This window comes from Harmonia axyridis, chromosome 1, assembly GCF_914767665.1.
Source record: "Harmonia axyridis chromosome 1, icHarAxyr1.1, whole genome shotgun sequence".
NCBI classification, from domain to species: Eukaryota; Metazoa; Arthropoda; class Insecta; order Coleoptera; family Coccinellidae; genus Harmonia; species Harmonia axyridis.
Window position 1 is genome coordinate 11,973,149 of NC_059501.1, and position 20,373 is coordinate 11,993,521.

Below are 20,373 nucleotides of genomic sequence, written 5' to 3' on the forward strand. Positions count from 1 at the left end.
CACATACCATACAAATCCTCAGGAAATATTATGAAAACACGTATTGACTAACGAAAATATAATCAACCTGCATTTAATGAGACAGGTTTGAGATCTTTCGAAAGCTAGTCCAATAGTCACGAGACCTTATTCTTCACGCTATACCAAGAGGCCCTCATCCGGGTTTTATTAGCCAGAGGCTAAGCAAATGACGCCGACATCGATGGTGTTGTCAGATTCGCCAGTTTTACTCATGCAGCCTATGAAGTATACGCAGGGACGTACTTAATTTTGTCTCAAAATTCTGTGTAGTTAGTTCAGAGTGTTCAGACTGAATAATTAAACTTAAACGATAGTGGTCACGGAAGTAGAAATTATATTCCACAAGAAAGTATATATTAAGATGCAATTAACGATATGCATCACCTAATACAATACAGAAACTGTGGAACTGAAGTTCTTCATCTGGAACTTCTGTTTTGGTTTCTTTTTCTGCTGTGGCTCATTTGGTAGAGTCTTCGAGCTGCGTTTATGGTGTTCTATATGGATTAAATACTAGGAAACAATGTCTTATATTATAGAGTTTTTCTGTCTAAATGTTGACGAATAAAAGTCGGGCAAAATGTCGTCCCATTTAGTTTGGAGTATTATCAGGAATAATAATGCCTTTTCATTGAAGAAGAGGAATATCAGCAAACCCTTCAGTAAAGAACCTAGCAACCTCACCAACTTGAACTCCTACAGGTATAATGGAATTGTCCACAAAGAGACAGTTGATATTGTTGATGGACCTGACAAGAAAGGATTCACCGTAGTCTGTCAGAGACCTAAGAAACAAAATAAGCCTAAAGAGAGGACAATCAAAACAACCTTCAAATCTGGACCAAGAAGGTCTCTCTACAAACTCAAGAAGCTCTTGAAGAGTGATCGTTACCGTACTGATCTGACTAAGGTAGCATTGCGTAGGGCTAGTGCTGTCTTGAGGTCACAAAAACCCAGGAGAGGAAAGCAACCTCAAAAAGTTGTTGAGGAATACAAGTGAACTCACTAAACAAAAAAACGAGAAGGCTAAATTTCTATAGTTCCAACTCCAACTCATGATTAATTTGATGATCAATCATTTCACCAGCGGACTAAATTGAGTAGTAGAGAATTGGTGTCTAGAAAAGGCACTGATTATAATAAGATAGAAACAGTGCAACAAGAACAAATAATTGCTCCAAATCACATGGAAAGAGGCAACTGCCAACATAATATAAAGAAAGAAAACAGAAGTTCCTTGGCATCTATTCATGTTTTCATTCAGATGTTCATATACCTTTTCAACAATATTCAGCTGTTAAATTCTGATGAGATTGATTTTCGTTTGTGGCAAAATTATTCAATGGAGCAACATACTCTCATTCAGTCCTAATGGAGAAGCTATTTTGATCGTATCTAATTGCAGAGTCCTCTTGGTGATCACCTTCTTCTTATTTGCTTCGCAAAGAGGAACAATATGAGGTGAATGTACAACTTCGTACACCGTATAAAGTTTGGTCATAGCAGGAGCACCATAGGGGAAATGAATGGGTACCAAATGTCGACTGATACGCGGAGAGACATTTGAGGGTAATCCCGATTAACCAAAGGTATTTTAATACAAACTCAAGAAGGCCACTGATACTGTTAACGGAGCCGACAACATCTTTAGGACCTTGCTTGTTACTTAGTGAATATCCAGGACTGACTTTTCCATATAAGTGGTTCTTAGGCCAGTCAGCGCTGGAAATTTGCACACTATGTTTTTGGCCTTCTTTTTTTCCACAGAGCCTGCAAATCTCATCTGGTGACTTACCCATGCAGTATAAAAGGTATTTGCTCCAACAGTTAGTTCCCTGTCAGCAGTTCCACCATTACCCGAAACTCAGCTCGAGGTAGCTTCTGAAGCTTTCTGGTATAGGTCGGTGAAAGCACCAGAAATTTCTTTGCCTTAGCAAGACCAGCAGGGTTCCTCCAGAGAGTTATTCTATTTTTCAACTCCCATTGTAGGACTGTTGTCTTTTATAAATCTTATTCAGACCCACAGAAAGGCCCAAGACCAACAGGTTTTAACCTTGATGCTCTTTTCGCAAGTTCATCAAATTTTTCGTTTCCTTCAACACCACAATGCCCCGGTAGCAATATCTATGTAATACTTGCATTGCATATTGCACTGATACCTCACATTCGGTATTGTTCTGGATAACGTATTACATTATCTGAAATTGAATTGATAACTTTTGAAATGCAATTTTGATTATCTGTTTCTGAAATTCCATTGATTATTTTGAATTATATCTTTAATTTTCTGAATTTCAATTTCGTTTCTCTGAAATTGAATTAACCCTTTTGAAAACCAATGTTTTTTTTCTGAATTACACTTTCCTATTCTGAAATACATGTTCCCCTTTCTGAAATTGAACTTTGTAAATCTGAACTAAAATAGGAAAAGGTGCAGTGGTTTGTAATGAGAGACTCAAGATGAATGCTTGAAGGTCTGCCAAATATGCTCTCAGACATATGAACGGCAAGGCTAGTTCAAGCAATTGTAATGAATACCAAAGACGCACACATCCTGGTACTTGCAAAAAAAAAATTAAATACGGTGCTGTGTCCGTGGTGTCAGGTCTAGCGGAATGAGGACTAGACTAATATCCTTGAGACGGTCAGCCGGGCCAGCCAAAATGCGTGCATAATGAGTAGTTTGTTGTTATGCGCCATTGCCCAAACATAGGTCTGCTTTGGACCGTTCTCCGCCGTCCCAGACGGATCTAATGAAAATGCGAAATAATGAACCATTAGTTAATTCCCAAAATTTGCGCCACTGGAATGAAAATCGACTTCCTCCTCGAACGAAACGATGTGAATTATAAGTGTGGGAAGATCTGGATGGGCAAGGCTTCGAATTATCATTCGATTGTCGTGCTGAAATGATTTGGCGGTACAAGCTGTTCGTCCTACGAGGTTTTTGAAGAGTTAGATGTTTGTCATTGTGTCCGTGTTTTTCGAATTTTGAGCCGGGAATGGTCTCAAATGATAAAGTACTTCCCACTAATAAGTGAAGGTGTATCCATCCAATTCAGTCCGTGAATACCAAAATGATCGGAACACGAAAACATGGAAACTTGAATTAAAAAAAAAAACAATTTACACCAATTTTGATATTCATAAAATTCAATGGCAGATTAACGAATTTGCGCATGTAGGCTATTCAACTTCTGCCGCCTCTGAAATTTTATACCTTAGTTCCTCAATCATATCAATTACATTTGTTATAAAAAAAAATTCTTACTTTGTTGTTCCCATCATCTTTGTTGCATCAACTTTTCCCGGATGGTTAGTATCTTTGAGAACTAAGGTATCGTATCAGATCCTTGATTATTTTCACAAAGTATTATCAAAAAACATTATTTTCAGGAAAGAAAATATCAATCATGCACTTCTTTTGAAGTAAGGTAAGATGTATGCAAGGTCACCGCCAGTATCGGCAAACCGGACACTTTGCCGAGGCGCCAAATTTTAGGGGCGCAGACAGTTATTAAAACAAGAGATATTTCTAGACATCAAAAATGAGTTCACAGTGAAAATTCCAATCTTCGTAGAAAAATAATAAAATTACTAAGAGTCCATTCTTTTAATCAAATAGGCGCTCCCAACTAATAGTTATGAAAATACAGATAGGTAATTTAAGAACTACATTGTCTTTTTTCAATAGACTTATAGAGCGTCGTACTTTTGAACTGTGCAAGACGTTTTTTTATGAAATCGCAAAAAGTCCTTTCATAAATTTAACAAGGTGATTTTAAGTTGAAGAAAACGATTGCATAGGAAATTTTAAAGATGCCTTAGAGGAATAACAGAGGATCTTTCGAAGAAAATTCAAATAAATTAGGCAAATCAAGGCGGCAAATTTTGCCAGGTCGCCAAAATGTCTGGCGGCGGCCCTGGGTGTATGTCTCAAAACAATACACTACTTACATAATGTAAATAAAGCTTGCAAAGAAAATATTCATTTGCCAAACTTCTTCTGTTGCTCTGTAAACCTGGGTGGTTTTTGACTGACTACACTACTGCCTTCAACGATGGACGGTCTACATTTGGCATTAATATTTTTTATTACACTGACCGTTTGAAAACAATACAATGAATTTCCTCACTTAATTATCTTTTAGTATTACAGTTTTAGTTGAATTATAAAAGCATTACAATACCTTTTTGCGAGAATTTAAATCAGCAAAATCATATCTATTAATTCATAATAATAATAATTGATTGAAAATTATCATCTTACGAAATCTTAGGCATTAGTATATTTTACAAAGCTTTTGGCAATCTTTAAATATTGAATATTTGACTATAGGACAATATTCAGATATTTTTAAATATTTAAAATGTTTTCCAATGTTAACCAAATGACATGTTTGTCTTTCATCAGTCGATAGAGATATACGGTGTAATATAGTTGATATAAATGAAGAAATTTGTATTTTAATAACCTGTAGATACTATAAATGAGACATAAGATTCGAAAAATAAAATAAAACCACTTTCGTTATTCTACCAATTAATCATAGTGAATTGTGAAACGATAAGCTCAATTCACGTCAAAATCAATTTAATTATTTATAATTCAGCTAGTAGACCCATTCATCTGAATATAAAATTCATTTTGTAGACAAGTAGATACTGAAAATCAATCCAATAATCATTAATAATTTATTTCGGGAGTATTAAGTAAATGGGCTTATCATAAGAAATTATAGGACAAATGGTATTCATCGTTGAGTAAATTCCAAGATGCACAATAATTATTCACTGTAGATTGATATAAAATTCAAGGTACTTATATTTGACAGATATGTAACAACTGGTTATGATATATGGATACTATACAATGCTTACAATGAATGACTAATTTATATAGACCATGTCATTTCTTCTTTTGAGTTATTGATAGCATTACAAAAAAATCAATACTTATTCACGCAATTTGATGTATTTTGCTAATTTCAGGTATTGTCCTTTGTGAGTTGATCAATCTTTTCTATATCAATCGACACAATGATGAGATGTCAATAAGTATTCAAGAAAAGCATAGACTTAGCGTCATAATCCTTTGAGCGCTTTTTCATTCATGTGCCGTTGGATACCGCAGATCTAGTCGGATTTTGCCCATTAAAACGAAAACCTATAACCGCGTAATTCTAGTTTTGAAGGGGATATCGTACAGATGGGTTGATATTAATTTTAATTCAGTTCTACTAGTCACTATGAAATTAATTGTGAAAATGAAAATTAAAATGAGTTTGCTATCGGAGGAATTATTGTTTATTGTCGTTAGAGTATTATTTTGAAAACCTTGTTTTTTGCAGCGTTTTTGGAACCAGATATTTGGACTATAGTAGATATCCCAAAGTATGCACATTGCTTACGTTTATTCCATTTTTTCAATGTTGCGAACAATGAAGATGTGAATAACAGATATTGCTCAGCATTAATTTTAAATGCTTTAGAAGAATATTCCAAGATGCTTTCAACCTTAACTCAATATTACATAGCAACAATAGACAATTATTATTTCAAAATTCTGACTAGTTTGACTAGTTTGAATAAAACGGATATAAGATGCAATATTCATAACACTCGAGGTTGCTAAGGAAAAAAAACCATAACCATATTATTCAAATATTATAGTTATTCTTTCTGGAGCAGTTAAAAAAATTTCGAGGTCTCTCGGTCCATGCAAATTCTGACGCATTCATTCTGCATATTTATTTTTTATGAGAGACTATAACCAACTTCACATATGTTATCATATTCAAAAAGAATAAGGTTTCCTCAATAATACTCACATGAAAACCTACATAAAAAAAACACACTGACGTGAATTCAAGTATTTTTTCTCGATTTTTCAAGTGAATACTCAAGCAATTTCTCCACGAAATTTTAATGGATCTTCAAATGGTCATTTTACATTCAAAACTTGAATTTCTGATTCATCGTATATTTTAAAGTGATATGTTCTGAAATCATAGAACTAGGTGTACAACATACACATAGGTATAATAGTTATCGAACGCTATTAATGTGTTTGAGCCGAGCATTGAAAGACAAACGGCCGCAATACATGACAATAATTTATGAATTATTGTCCCACATCCATGACAAAAAAGTTCCCTTAAAGTTTGCAGTGATGTCCACACCTACTCTACTAGACAAAATAGCAATTTTGCGCTGCCGCGACCGAAGCGAGAAATGTACAAAAAATCTCCCATGTATGCGGGAATGTCCCTATATAATCTGTTACCATCTAATATAAAAGACTCTAGGACACCTTCACTTTTTAGAACAAAAATGAAGTCACTCCTAACTGAAAATGCTTTTTATTCCATTGAAGAATTTCGTGATTACTGTTCGCATATTTGAAATATCATGTTGTATGTTATTTATTTAAGCAAATGTTTGCTGTTTTATGTACGGGTAATTTCGTTGAAAACTTTGTGTATAATATTATATTCATTGTATATTGTATTTGACCATATTGACTGTACATATGACATTATTTTTTTTTATAATCCAATTCTATTATATTTTAATTATAATTTTATGACGTGTCAAGACTCTTATATTGAGTGAGTGACGAATAAATTATCTATCTATCTACAACAAGCATACTTGTCACTAATGAATGATATATGTTCTCATAATGTTTTTGATGAATTAAAATGGCAAAGTTTTTCGGTGAGCTAATAAATTATTCTGTATAGGCGCTCAAAACATCCTAACATCAATCGTTTTTCATGGATTTTTTCGTTTCAGTAACTTGTATTCAGCCCTGTAAACTCTTTGGATCCAATTATTTATTTTATTTTATTTTTTCAATAAAAACTTGAAATTGATCAATTTTAATCTCAAGATTTTTGGAACAAATTTCGTTAGGCTATCTCAATTTTTAATTATTCCCTTAGCTAACGTATAGCCTATTCCGAATTTCAGCGACAGTTCTTGCACGAATAGTACATTACCACTCTTGCGAAATTATCAATTTATGAATTCTATTTACAGCTATTTTTATCACTGTCGTGGCATTCGACGGGCAGCGCCAAAGTCAAGGCTGCAATTCATTTCGAGCAGAATACCGGATTATGTCGAGACAGCCTGCAACAACATTTAAATATTCACATTAAGATTTTTCGATTATATTAATTTCCTGATTATTCGTGGGATTTTTGGGGATTCACTCTTCGATTGGCGATTCAAGTTTCGTTGCCGATATGATGATGCAGAAAATAATTCGATAATTCCGTATGAGAAAGTTCAATATTTCACAGCACAGATGGACCTGAACATCATACTTGTATAATGAAGGCTGTCGAAAATCGTCTTGCATATGTTAGCGGGAGTTTAAATGTCAACAAAGATGTTTTGATGTATAAATACTGTTGACTTTACCGACTTTGGACTTTGGAGGAACACAAGCTCGGATACTGGAAAGTAACTCCATACCTAGGTACCTATATCGAATTAATTTTTTGAAATTATTTCATATACCTTTTTGACTTAACTGACCCCAAATTAACAGTTTCGTATTCATCATCTTCGAGTGATAATTATTAATTTTTTATTATTTATGTTGAATTGTGGTTATCTGAAATACTGCTGATAACTAAATAATGGTCAACATCCAGATATTTTGGCAAAATTTTTCCATTGGATGACCTTTACTTGGTAACTGTTATACTGAACTTTTGGGTAATTAAGATGTATGTATACAATGTATACATATTTTTACTGTATGTTTCTGATATAAGAGAGAAAGAGAGAGGAAAGAAACTAAAATTTTTGATCTAATTTGCTTGTTGAATTACAGTTTTACTTGAAACTACAAACACATTGAGATTGAGACAGAGAGAGATTTTGCGATTAACTATTCATTATATGAAAATTGAAAAATTAGAATGAATTAGAGAAGATAGTGAATACATAAATCAATAGTTGTATTTATGTATGTTTCTTCACCATGTATCAACGAAAGAGATCATATTCCTTTCGCTGAAAATTAGCAATAGTTATTCTTCGCAATGGAGGTAGGCAGGTGTATAAGGCAGGAACCATTGAACAGCCATACTACAATCTGCCATCGTCATCACTATTCACTGAGTGAATTTCTTCAAAATTTCGGCGATAGCTGACTAATAATTTGATATAATGATATCGAAAAAAAATCGAACTTCTCAAGCTAGAATTGATGATTTTATGTTATGATACATAAATGGTTTTCCGTTTACTGAAGAAAAAACTATAATGCGACAACTGTGAGAATATTATCTGTGAGGTGGAATGTGCTATTAAGGTAAGGACAATTCTTTAGAGAATCGCCGTTAAAACGCTAAGACGTTGTACGCCTCGTTAAAGAACTACGACTAGCATAGTATGTATAGACCAAAGGATATTATTACAAAGTAAACAGATTTATTTTTTGAGATATGTTACATTTAGATTGGTTTATTTCTAACTTGTGTGTAGTTCATGTTATAACTACTATTGGTGTCATTCAGTGCCAGTGGCGTAACTAACACTTTTTTTTAATTGTCACCATAATTTTTGAATTATTTATTTCTTCTAACCAATGGGGGTTACATTCCCAATAACTCCCCCTCCCCCTCGTTACGGCTGTGATACCTTCAACTCGCTGCTGCAAAATGTCTTAACCCTCGTAGAACAACGCAGTGTCGTCAACAAACATATAATACAGAGCCTCCAATCCTGCAGTCTCAAGATCTTCTACAAACAACAGTGGACCAATCACTGAACCCTGTGGTACTCCCTTCAATACTCTTTCCTCTGAGGTTCTTGTCGTTTCTATTACTGTGTTGTGTTTTCTGTTCCTGAGAAAAGTTTTTATAAAGGTATAGGCTTTATTGTTTATTCCCATTTTTTAGTTTAGTAAAATTTAAATCAACCAGGCTTCGCCTTAAATCTATAAACACCACTATGTCACCATTTTTCGCATCTATACTTGTACTTATTCTTTGAACTAGATCTTTTGTGGCGCTAAGGGTTGATCTATTACTCTGAAAGCCATACTGATAGTCGGAAAGAAAGAGCAAATTCTGTTTTCAATTACTTTCTCTAGTAGTTCCGAAAATACTGATGTAAGTTCTATAGGTCGGTAATTGTTAGGGTTAGTTTTATATCCTTTTTTGTATATTGAGATGATTCGTTTTCTAGGCATTGTGTCGGTATTATCCCTGATTTTAGTCCATTGTTTATATAATATAATAGGTGTTTACTCATAACTGTATATAAAAGAATCATGGATTTAAGTTATTATAAAAACACGGATGAAAGTCACTTATCACCTTCCTTTTGACTTCCCAACATGAAGTTTAGAAGGTAGTTTCGTTGAAGGTTCCAAAAGTCAGCCATCATATTGTGTATACCACATCATCGTTGATATCAATGCTGCATAGTTTCAATATCCTGATGTTTGCCCCTCACAAAAATCACCCAAGCTATCTAGGTGGCTGTGGATGTATTACCTAAATATTTATGCGAGCCCGAAAATTATAAATTAAGAAAGCATAGTTTCCACAAGCTCTACGCAATGCTTTGCTCTATGATTCCCAAGAAAATTTTGTACTTAGTACCGACCTACTTGAATAAACGAACATTAAGCGTTAAAGTCAGTCTCGTTTAATTCAATTCGTGAATTGTGGATCTTTCACAAGTGGCCTAAGAACTATCAAATATACCGGCTATACCTGACAATCAGCAGAGCCTGAATATGACTTAAGTTTCGACTTGGTAAGTACCCAAAGCAACTTCTACTCAATTCGAAGTTTTCACAAATGGCTTTATCAGCCCCAACATAATATTCAAAGGAGGAAATAATATTACTCTTTCTTGTAACCACAGTATGGGACCTTTAGTAATACTTGAATCATGACATCTTCGAAGGACAATTTCGGTTAATCCAATGTTCAATTCAAGCTGTGCTTCCCCAAAAGCAGGAAAAACAAGGATATTGTCCATATCTACTTTATTATCCAAGGAGGAAGTTCACAATTTTAAAATTGACACAAAGGGCCCCTTTGATATCCTTCGTGTTGGATTTATTTTAAATTAGTGCAACTTTTTCATATTCCTCTTTCGTGATTCCTAGTAGGATGACAAAAGGGATCGAACCATTTTTTGTTACTTTGAACCTACGATTTTGACCGATATTAACAATCTGGTAGCGTTCTTTGCATCCGCAAAATTAAGATATTAAAAACCAGTTGTTGAATTTTCAGCACCGATTTTTCTTCTCATTTTGTTGGCCTGTGTTATCAAAAATATTAGTTACTAACACCATTTAGATTTGAAATTAGTATGTAGTCTTCACAAATACTCAAACACATATAGAAGTGATTGCAGAAGTTGAAAAAGTAAAGGAGGTTTGTTCTCATCTGAAATATTTTCTGCAGTTCTATTATACTATAATAGTCCAGTCAATATGCTTGTTTTTCACAGGAAATTTCTACGGTAGTTTTGATTTCTTCGATTTCATTTGTTTTTTGGGGTGCTGAAGCAGAATCTCAGGTTCGCCACCAAAATTTCAGGACGAAACATTGCAAAAAATTCAACTTTCCTTTGAGGGGCCGTTGTGAGCACAAATTAACTGGACTAAAATAAGCAATACGTATTGTTGCGATAGCGCAGTAGATGATCCGATATTTCCTTGAAAAAACAAAAAGACGTATCAGTTTTCCTCTATCAATGCTCATCGACCAACAAATCCCGAAAACCTGTTTTTGAAAGTTATCTGCTCGAATGCAAAATAAGTAATGAACGCCCATGTGCTGGCGACTTCCACTCCTATTTCAAAACCTTTTATAACCGCAGCAGATTGTGTCCATTACGTAAAGTCTAAACACAAAAAGTGCGTTCAATTCAAGTGCGCGATAGCAGTCTCATCTTATCGCATAATTTTTCACGAGTTCAAGTTCAATGTCGACAACGGCTAGGAACTTTGGCCTTGAATATTCCAACAAAATACGTGATATGGTTGTGATGCAATTTCTACAATTCGTTTTGTTGTGCTCAGCATGTTTATAGACAGATATATCGGAGAATGTAGGTTAGGTGTGTTTTTTGAGAGGAACATGTTTATTGAGGAGCGAATAGTTAACAAACATCCGTATCTGGTTTAACTCACTGGAGGTGTAGGTAGGTATGTCTTTGAGTTAATATTTGACACAAGCGAGTTCTGACTTATCGGTTCATGCATGTCGATAGCAACATCTACTCATTTTGCTTATCTGTCGTCAAAGAGAATTCGTCTACCGCTTTCTTTTTCTGCTAATTTATATTTTAGGCTTTTACGATTCCGACTTCCTTTAGGAACACACATCAACACATTATAGACTTCCTTCCTATCGCAGATTTTGAAATCCCGTTTTGTAATATAGAAATACGTCCACTAATCCAAGGCAAATAAATGACTCAAGATTTGGGGCAAGTTATTGCATTTTTTGAGCGCTAGTTTTTCTATTCAATTTGAATTTAGCGCGAAAATTGATAGGTGTCATCACATCCGCTGATGACGTAACGGTTAAGTGAACCTTCCCAAAACATTTTATTGTGTCTATATGGAACAAAGAAAGTAAACAAAATATACTGGATATGATATGCTGTTTCACTATATCACTTCACTAAATCAAGAGTAACAAACAATTGAATTTCAAAATCAATCGAAACGTCAGCAGCAATAACAATTCAAATACAAAGCTACACGAAGTAGGGTTATATCATAGACATAGAATTGGATGTGATATTATTCACGTACCTATGTCTATGGGTTATTCCTACTTAAAAGTGACGTCAATCGTTCTGATAAGTGTTTCAAATAATATGGCTGTTTGCTGTATTTTGTATAGGTATATTTTTGGAAATATTATTAATCTCAATGTTTGAATTGAAATAGAATTATTTCTCAGGATACTTCCAACTTTACATAACATTTTTAAATACTGCTATCTGCTCTATTGTTAATCTGTTGATCTTCAATGTGGTTCTGAGATTCTCTTGAAGCTCAAAAGTCACCATTCTTTCCCTTCTCAAATACAAGGTAGAAATGCATTTCAAGGTAAATTTTCACTCTCATTTGAGATAACTTTCAATATAAACTCAAACTTCAGATGATGATTAGGAATATATTTCATTATGTCTGTATATCACAAGATCGTGTTTTCTTTAATTTACACTTTTCTGCTGTGCTACATAGTAGAAGACCACTGAAAATTAAAGACACTTAAAAAGACACTGAACGTCATTGAATCGTAGGTATACTGTAACTAGTGTTTTTCACTAAATAAAGAGTTATTATTATTATTATTATCAAAATATTGCCTTTCCTTGTCTATTCTTTTTGGTTGACCAAAACGAATTGAAGAGTGGCCATTGCATAATCTCTATTATGACGTTTATCATTACGTTACTAGAGAGTAAAGTATTGGCCCATTAGAGAGGGGATTAAACCTAGTTTACATTAAGGTTCAAAACTTATGCTTAGTGAACCAGCTTACCTAAGCATACCTAGATTAGCTGCTATATCTATTAGAAACTACTGCAGCCAAATAAAACTAAACCAGGCTGCATACAGACAAAATGTTTGAAGTAGGTATTGTGGATGAATAGGCGAATACCTAAATATGGGATAAAGGTATTTTACAACAATACATTCACGTTGATCGACTGGATGTTGTAAAAATGTAACAAAAAATAGATCATTTGGTAGTTTGACTCCATCATATCATCCTTTTGACTTTGAATTTATTCATTTACCTATATATAATGAGGAAGTAGCATTGAACACAAAATTGTTTGTGGATTTACTGCCAGAACCGCCTATTTGATGGATTTTATAATCTTAATATTTTATCTCATTCTTTCTGTGTTACCAGCTTGCACTAACAATTTAATGATTATTTCCTGATGATTCCTTATGTTACAACTTGTTGCATTGTCAATTGTCATTGTAATTCGATGGAATTTTGTTATCATTATTCTCATCAAGGATTTCTTAAACAGCTCTTTTATGTTTTGTTATGTAATAAAAAAACTACGTGCAAAATCTCAAAATGAACACATCATAGAACTATAGAAAACTGAAAGCGGATAATGAGAGAGAAATTCCAAATATTCCCATGATAACAAATCCTATCGAATTCTGCATGTACCTATATATAGAAAATTTATGTGCGAAATCTTTTGTTGATAATAGCATCATCAGAACCACAGAAAACTCGAATAGATCGATCCTCTAACAGAACCACTCGATAGTAACAGCAGATCCTATTGAAATGAGATTTTGCTAGTGAATATGACATAACCATTTTAAGATTTGGTGTTATATTGAAAATTCAGAACAATATTGAAAAAGAAATCAGGGCCGCCGACAGACATTTTGGCTCCCCGTCAATTAAAATTTCCCTGATTTGCCTTATTTATCTGAATTTGACGGCCCGGCAAAATGTCCGGTTTGCCGGTCCTGGCAGCTGCCCTGAGTGAAGTCTGGGAGTTATGAGCGCTGTTACATTCATATTCTAATTGTTCCCTTGGACACCACTAAGTATTAACCTAAGGGTCTCCTGATTTCACGAGAGGGCTTTCCGCATTTTCAATATTTTTACCTAGAGTACAATAATTTTGTTTTCACTATTACGCTTGAAACTCTCAAAGAAAAGGGAAGTTTTCCATTTATCAATAAAAACCTATTTGCTAATTCAATATTTACAGAGCTTTTATAAATATTTGCTGTTTACAATCTTATATCCCCTCAAGGCTCAAACTCCTTCATCATTATTTAAGGATTTTTCTTCATTATGCGAATCCTATTCACCTCCTTCTGTGCCAAAACCCATCCTGTGCCATTTATGCAATCATCGTTCCCGAAAAAGATGGGTTAAAACCCTCCTGAATCCCATAATTGAGTAAATAGAGACCCAGCTAGACATGTTCATCGGGTCAAATAGTTTTCTATGGCCAAAACGCACGCACAGGCGTGTCCGGGAAACCGATGGCCAATAGCGAACCGCCCTTAACACCCTTACACCCTTAGGGGTGGAGTTTCATTCCCAACGTCAGCTTTACGACCCTCGCCTTAAGGGATACATCACAGTATTGATAAGGAAACAGGATACGTTCTATGGCGCCTCGTTTTTCTGGAGTTTTTTGGATTATCCGCTTCCGTCGAGGGGAGAGGGGGATGAAATTAGCTAAAAACAATTGGTTTTATCTAGCGGTTCGTACTATTGGGGGAGTCATCCCTGTGGATATTAGAATTAATTGCACTAGTGAATTATGGACGGTTCAAGGGATGAAACCAAGATGGCAGCTTATTTGGATGTAAGAAAATGTTGATACTGTAAGAAACTTAACTGTTTTGTCTTAGTCAATCGCTTCATTTCAACATTCATTAGATTTAATGAATCTTTGTAGATAAATTTCAATAAAAAACAACTCGAAGTTTCTGTTACATATACTGCTGCCATTTCACCTCAATAGACATTTGTCATTTCAGATTAATAGACTAGTTCACAGAGTTTTAAAATCCTTCTCGTGATGTAGAAATTCGTCTATTATTTTCTAAAATATGATATATCGGCAATGAATTTTATAGATTTGTGGAAAATTATTGCATTTTTGATGCTTTCGTTTTGTTATCAAATCTGAATCTAGCGTGAAAACGCTTATGATGTAACAGTAAACCTCCATATATAATCTTTGTTTGTGTGTTTTGTGGGTGTTAAAAGAAAGAAGTTAACAAAATATACTGAATATTATTTCACTATATCACTAAACTATGAATAAGTAACAATTAAATTGCGAAAATCAATCGTAATGACAATACAACTTCAATTCAAATTATCACTTGGATTACCCATACCTACCAAAGATAGAATAAGATGTGCTACTAGGTATATGTCTATGGGTTATACTCTGATAAGTATTTCAGATAACATGGTGGTTTGCTGTATTTTATACATTTATTTTATTGAATATTTAATCGAGATATCTAAATGTATAAATTGCAGAAAAAAATTTGTTGAAATACTTTCAACTTTCAACATAACACTTCAAAACTGTATAATCTGGCATAATATTGATCTGATCTTGAATTAATACCTACTTGTCTTCATATTTTCAGATTCACTTGAAGCTGAAAAGTCACAATTTTTCTCAAATACAAGAAACAAATGCATTTTAGGGTGAATTTTTAGTTTCATTATAGGTTATTTCCAATCTAAACTAGGTACAACTTAAGTGAACGGTTAGGAGTATATTCCATTATGTCTGTCTTTTCGATAATATCCAATCCATATATAAAGCATAATAAAATATTACCACCAACATTACTTCATATTTAGATGCTTTATCTTTGTTTCCAACTTATTTATTCATTGTTTGGAAATTTCAAGGATCTTCTATTCATTATTCTCATCGAAAGATTTATTTAAAAATGCCTACGCCAATCAATACGATTCTCTGTTGTAGGTTCCGAATTCAACATTAATCTTTTGTTGAATATAAACTAATGAAGAAATATGCTCATTTCTTAATGTTATTCAATATGAAATATGTCGTACCTATTCGATCAGGTAATCTATGATATTATCTTAGTACTCTCTGAACACATCAATTGTTCATATTAAAAAAAAAATTTTGATTTGTATTCTTGGCATCCCTTAGATATTTAATTCTGGTAATTGAGAATATCTTTCGGTGATAAATATCTAATGTGAAAGAATAAAATATGTTCAATTTTTAATGGTCAAATTTCTTTCATTGCAATGTTGATTAGAATTTATCCAACATTCTGTGTGGTGTACAGATGTAGGAAGTTTTTAAATTTTGCATTAGACATAATATTCTAATGAATACGTAATAACCACTCTCTGATAAACAAAATATTTCACACTCTTATCCATATACCTGATGTTTATAAGTGGCTAACGAATGTTACAAACGATCAACTGTGTTCCTGATGAAGACCACATCGTTATCGAAACGTTCGTAAGACGCTTATGTAGAGCCTGTGGATTAATATGTGGTTACTAAAGGGTGTTTTTTTTTAGAGCTATAGAACTTTAAATTGCAATAAAACAACGATGGATCATTCGATTGACATGAATTTTATTTATCTGCAAGATAATCTTGTGGCATTATATCTTAAATATGATTTCTGGCATATGACCGCCACGGCTGGCTCGGATGTAGTCCAATCTGGACGTCCAATTTTCGATTACTTTTTCCAACATTTGTGGCCGTATATCGGCAATAACACGGCGAATGTTGTCTTCCAAATGGTCAAGGGTTTCTGGCTTATCCGCATAGACCAATCATTTTACATAGCCCCACAGAAAGTAGTCTAGCGGTGTTAAATTTCAAGATCTTGGAGGCCAATTCACAGGTCCAAAACGTGAAATTAGGCGGTCACCAAACGTGTCTTTCAATAAATCGATTGTGGCACGAGCTGTGAGACATGTTGCGCCGTCTTGTTGAAACTACAGTTCCTGGACATCATGGTTGCTCAATTCAGAAATGAAAAATTCAGTAATCATGGCTCTATACCGATCACCATTGACTGTAACGTTCTGGCCATCATCGTTTTTGAAGAAGTACGGACCAATGATTCCACCAGCCCATAAAGAGCACCAAACAGTCAGTTTTTCTGGATGTAACGGAGTTTCGACATACACTTGAGGATTAGCTCCACTCCAAATGCGGCAGTTTTGTTTGTTGACGTAGCTATTCAATCAGAAGTGCGCTTCATCGCTAAACAAAATAAAATGGACGTAGTACGCGATACGTATTCTGCACAGAACCATTATTTTCGAAATAATTGCACTATTTGCAAGCGTTGTTCAGGCGTGAGAATAAATCACTCGACGGCTGTTAAATCGGTCGCCATCTTGAATGGTAATGCCAACTTAAAGTTATATACCTCGAAAAAAAAACACCCGTTACATCAACTTCAGTAGTGATGTACAGGTGAACTACATGAAATAGTCCAGCTGAATATTCTCATTTCTAAATAGTGATATGATTTTTTTTGTTACAACTTTTCCTATACAACCTACATCATTTCAGGTGTCATTTAAAATAAAATTCACCTATCTAGATGTTTCCCAGTCAAACTCATACAGAACTAAGGGTTATATGCAGCTGGACTGTTTTATGCGGGTAAAGCCTATTTATTTCCAATCAGTTTCAGTGTTCTTGTAATTGTAATTATTTATGATCGGGATTTAAAACAAAAAAAAAAGGGAAAAATTAATTCTGTGCCTATTATTTTATAACCGATAAATATATGTGGTTTTTTCTTACAGATAACGAGCTGAATCAACTACTATATCACTGATCGATGTCCTTGTACGTATTAATCCTTCATTTCACAGTTTTTACACTTTGGATTGACTCTTTGGGAGGTAAATTATTCTTCGATGTCCATAGCCAAACTCTATAATGAAAGGCTATTATTTGAAATGAAAAGTGAGAACGTATCAGTTTCTCATAAGAGGATGATATTCACTCTTTCCATGAGAAGATTTACTCTCATATAGAATTCCATGAAGTCGAACTTTGTATTCATAATAATCGATAATACAAAAACATCGCATTAAGCTATATTGAGTGAAATCTGAGGAACCGAAAGCAAAATATAAATATTGTTTTATGATAATTTCAAGACGAGGTTTTGGATATTTTGGCATTATACGTTCATATATTTCGTTCATTATTGCTTTGTTACAATTGAACCAACTTAACTTTACTACACTCTAATTCATAGAATATTTATGAGCGTTCTAGTAACGTTTCGACAACGATCATTAGAGACTTAAAAATGTTGGGTTAGAATACGTAGATGATTTTTTCGCGATAGTTAATGAAAATTTTGACGTCGAAAAGTTCAATGAAATTCTAAATAGTGGGTATCTACTCTGCTATAGAGTTCTCGTATGAAGTAAAAGTGGAAGGATCTTGCCAGTTTTAAGATTTGAAAATTTCAAGAAATAGTAAACATTCCATAAATTTCAATATTTAAAGAGAATCTATTCAATCTGTTGCATAAATCTCTGAGTCGATATTGAAGGAATGAATAAAAACAATAGGCACAAATGACATACCCTGATTTAGATTCTGCAAGAAGACCTGTAGTGCAAGATATACCCATAGCATCCTTCAGTTTACTTCCTGAATCCACAAAACATGATACAGAAACATCATCTGATGAAATTCAAAGAATTCAACGTGATGGTGGTGACGAATATTGAATAGATTCAACAAATCTCTAATGGTTCACTTCTAAAAGAACTGAACGATCTTACATATAAGAGACCTGTACCTCTCAAAGGAGTCTTCATCCAGATTGAAAAAAACATTTTCAAATCTCAAATGCAAGCTTCAAAACGCACGAGTTTCATCTATAGATATAACTTGGAATATTCGGAAAAAGGAAAATAATACATTTTTTCATTTTTCAAAGACACCAATCAGCTTGAAATTAGGTTTTTGAAGACATACCTTATGGATAACTCTAATACACTGTCACTATGTCAGAGTAACTATAATTTTACACTGTTTTCTCCAACAATTGATTCGATAATTTTTTCTTCTTCATCTATCTTTCTTTAGAAAATCAATTGAATATGCACAAAGTGTAGGCATATAAAAAGAAGACCATTTTTGCATAATTCTTCACGATAAATTCTTCTGTCAGTTGCGTCCAACATTCATCATTGAAAAGTTTGTTTTCCACTATTTGAAGAAAACAATGTCATAAAATGATTTTAGTAATTGAAGATTGTGCGAGAATAGTAGCACTTATTGAAAATGGGCCGAGCCAGAGATCTATTGTTAGAAGAATGAATGTAAGCCTATCTGAAGTCCAAAGAATATTGACATCAGGAGGCAGGCAGGCTAACCAGAAAATCTGAATCTGGAAGAACACAGTGCACATGGTTGAGGATAGAATAGATAATTTGCTTGAGCTTGTCTTGAAATCAACTCAAGTTCAAGTAGTAGTTTTTCAATGTCAAGTCAAGTATTTATTTATTAAGTAATTGACTTGAACATTGAAAAACTACTACTTGACTTGAACTTGAGTTGATTTCAAGTCAAGCTCAAGTCAAGTAGCTTGAATATCAAGTCAAGTAGCTTGAAAATCAAGCCAAGCCGTGAATCCCTAGATGAGGATGCAAGATTCATGGTTTCCACAAGTCTTCAGAATCGCCATCCTACTGCTGTTGAAGTTCAAAATCGATTGATGGAGGTACGTCAGGTAAACGTTAGTGAATGAATTGTGAGATGACATCTCTCAGAATCGAATTTAGGACCATACAACCTTGCGATAGGTCCAAAACTTCTCAGAGAACATCAAATTGCATGTCTTCAATTTGTACGAGAACACATAAACCTATTAGAAGCTCTGTGGTCCCAGGTAGTCTTTTCCGATGAATCAGAAATGATTCAGCATTCGAGGAGTTGATGGTCATACTCGTGTTTATAGAGTGTGCCTTTAGGGGCCGAACAGATTTGGTTTTGTCATGAATTGTTCTTTAATGGCAGTAAGGTACATAGAGAAAATTCTTATGGCCTATGTTGTACCTTGTTTACCATTTCTGGGAAAGCAGATAAGAGAAGCAGAGAAGTCTATACTTGAATCCCATTGAACAAATATGGAACCAACTGGGAAGGCGAGTCAGAACTATGGTTCCATCACCCAATGATTTACAATATTCCTTGAAGCCCTTCGTTCGAATGGCAGAATATTCCACAAGAGAATATTTGAAAGCATGCAAAAAAGCTGTAATCAGAGCTAGGGGAGGTCACACGTCATACAGATACTGATGTTTTCACATTTACGACAATTTTTTCCATTTTGAAATTTATTTTTTAAAAAGCTTCTTATTTTTATACAAATCGAATTATAAGTTTCATTTTTCTTCGGGCAATTATCTTTTCCCTACCATTTCAGAAATTTTATGATTCTTGTAGAAATTTCAAGTACGAAAGGATTTGATCAGTAATGATTAAGTGACTCATTTTTGTGCTCGCCAGTGTATTAAAGAGCTTCAGTATCACTCAGACATTTCTGCTATGAACGAGCAAAATAATATACTATACACATCGCAACGAAATGCGGGTTTGTCAATTTTAACTCCCTACGTTCATATTTAGGCTAAAATGAATCTCGAATGGCGCATCTTTACAACTATATGTATAGGAATGACAAAGGTACGTTTTTGGAGAAAAAAACCTTTGAAAAGCGAATGAACTTCGATGTCCGACTCATTCTTTTTTCGCGTTACGATGCATCCTCAACTC

At 34.0% G+C, this 20,373-nt stretch overlaps 2 protein-coding genes across 5 annotated transcripts in view; both read left to right on the forward strand.

The window, feature by feature from the left end:
* The first annotated feature begins 575 nt into the window (after positions 1-575).
* On the forward strand, positions 576-1,021 carry LOC123671047 (60S ribosomal protein L28-like). The gene has a single exon (XM_045604696.1). It carries the CDS (start codon positions 602-604, stop codon positions 1,019-1,021), a length of 420 nt encoding a protein of 139 aa, XP_045460652.1. The 5' UTR covers positions 576-601.
* Positions 1,022-10,882: 9,861 nt separating this feature from the next.
* The window catches only part of LOC123686407 (zinc finger protein 184-like), a 110,946-nt gene continuing 101,455 nt past the window's right edge, over positions 10,883-20,373 (forward strand). The window contains exons 1-2 of one of the 4 annotated variants that reach the window (XM_045626532.1): positions 10,883-11,215; positions 17,376-17,418. The gene's annotated coding sequence lies outside the window, so the exon portion shown is untranslated. Of the gene's footprint in view, positions 11,216-17,375; positions 17,475-20,373 lie in introns of all 4 variants that reach the window. The other 3 variants (XM_045626524.1, XM_045626504.1, XM_045626540.1) reach the window with 3 other exon arrangements.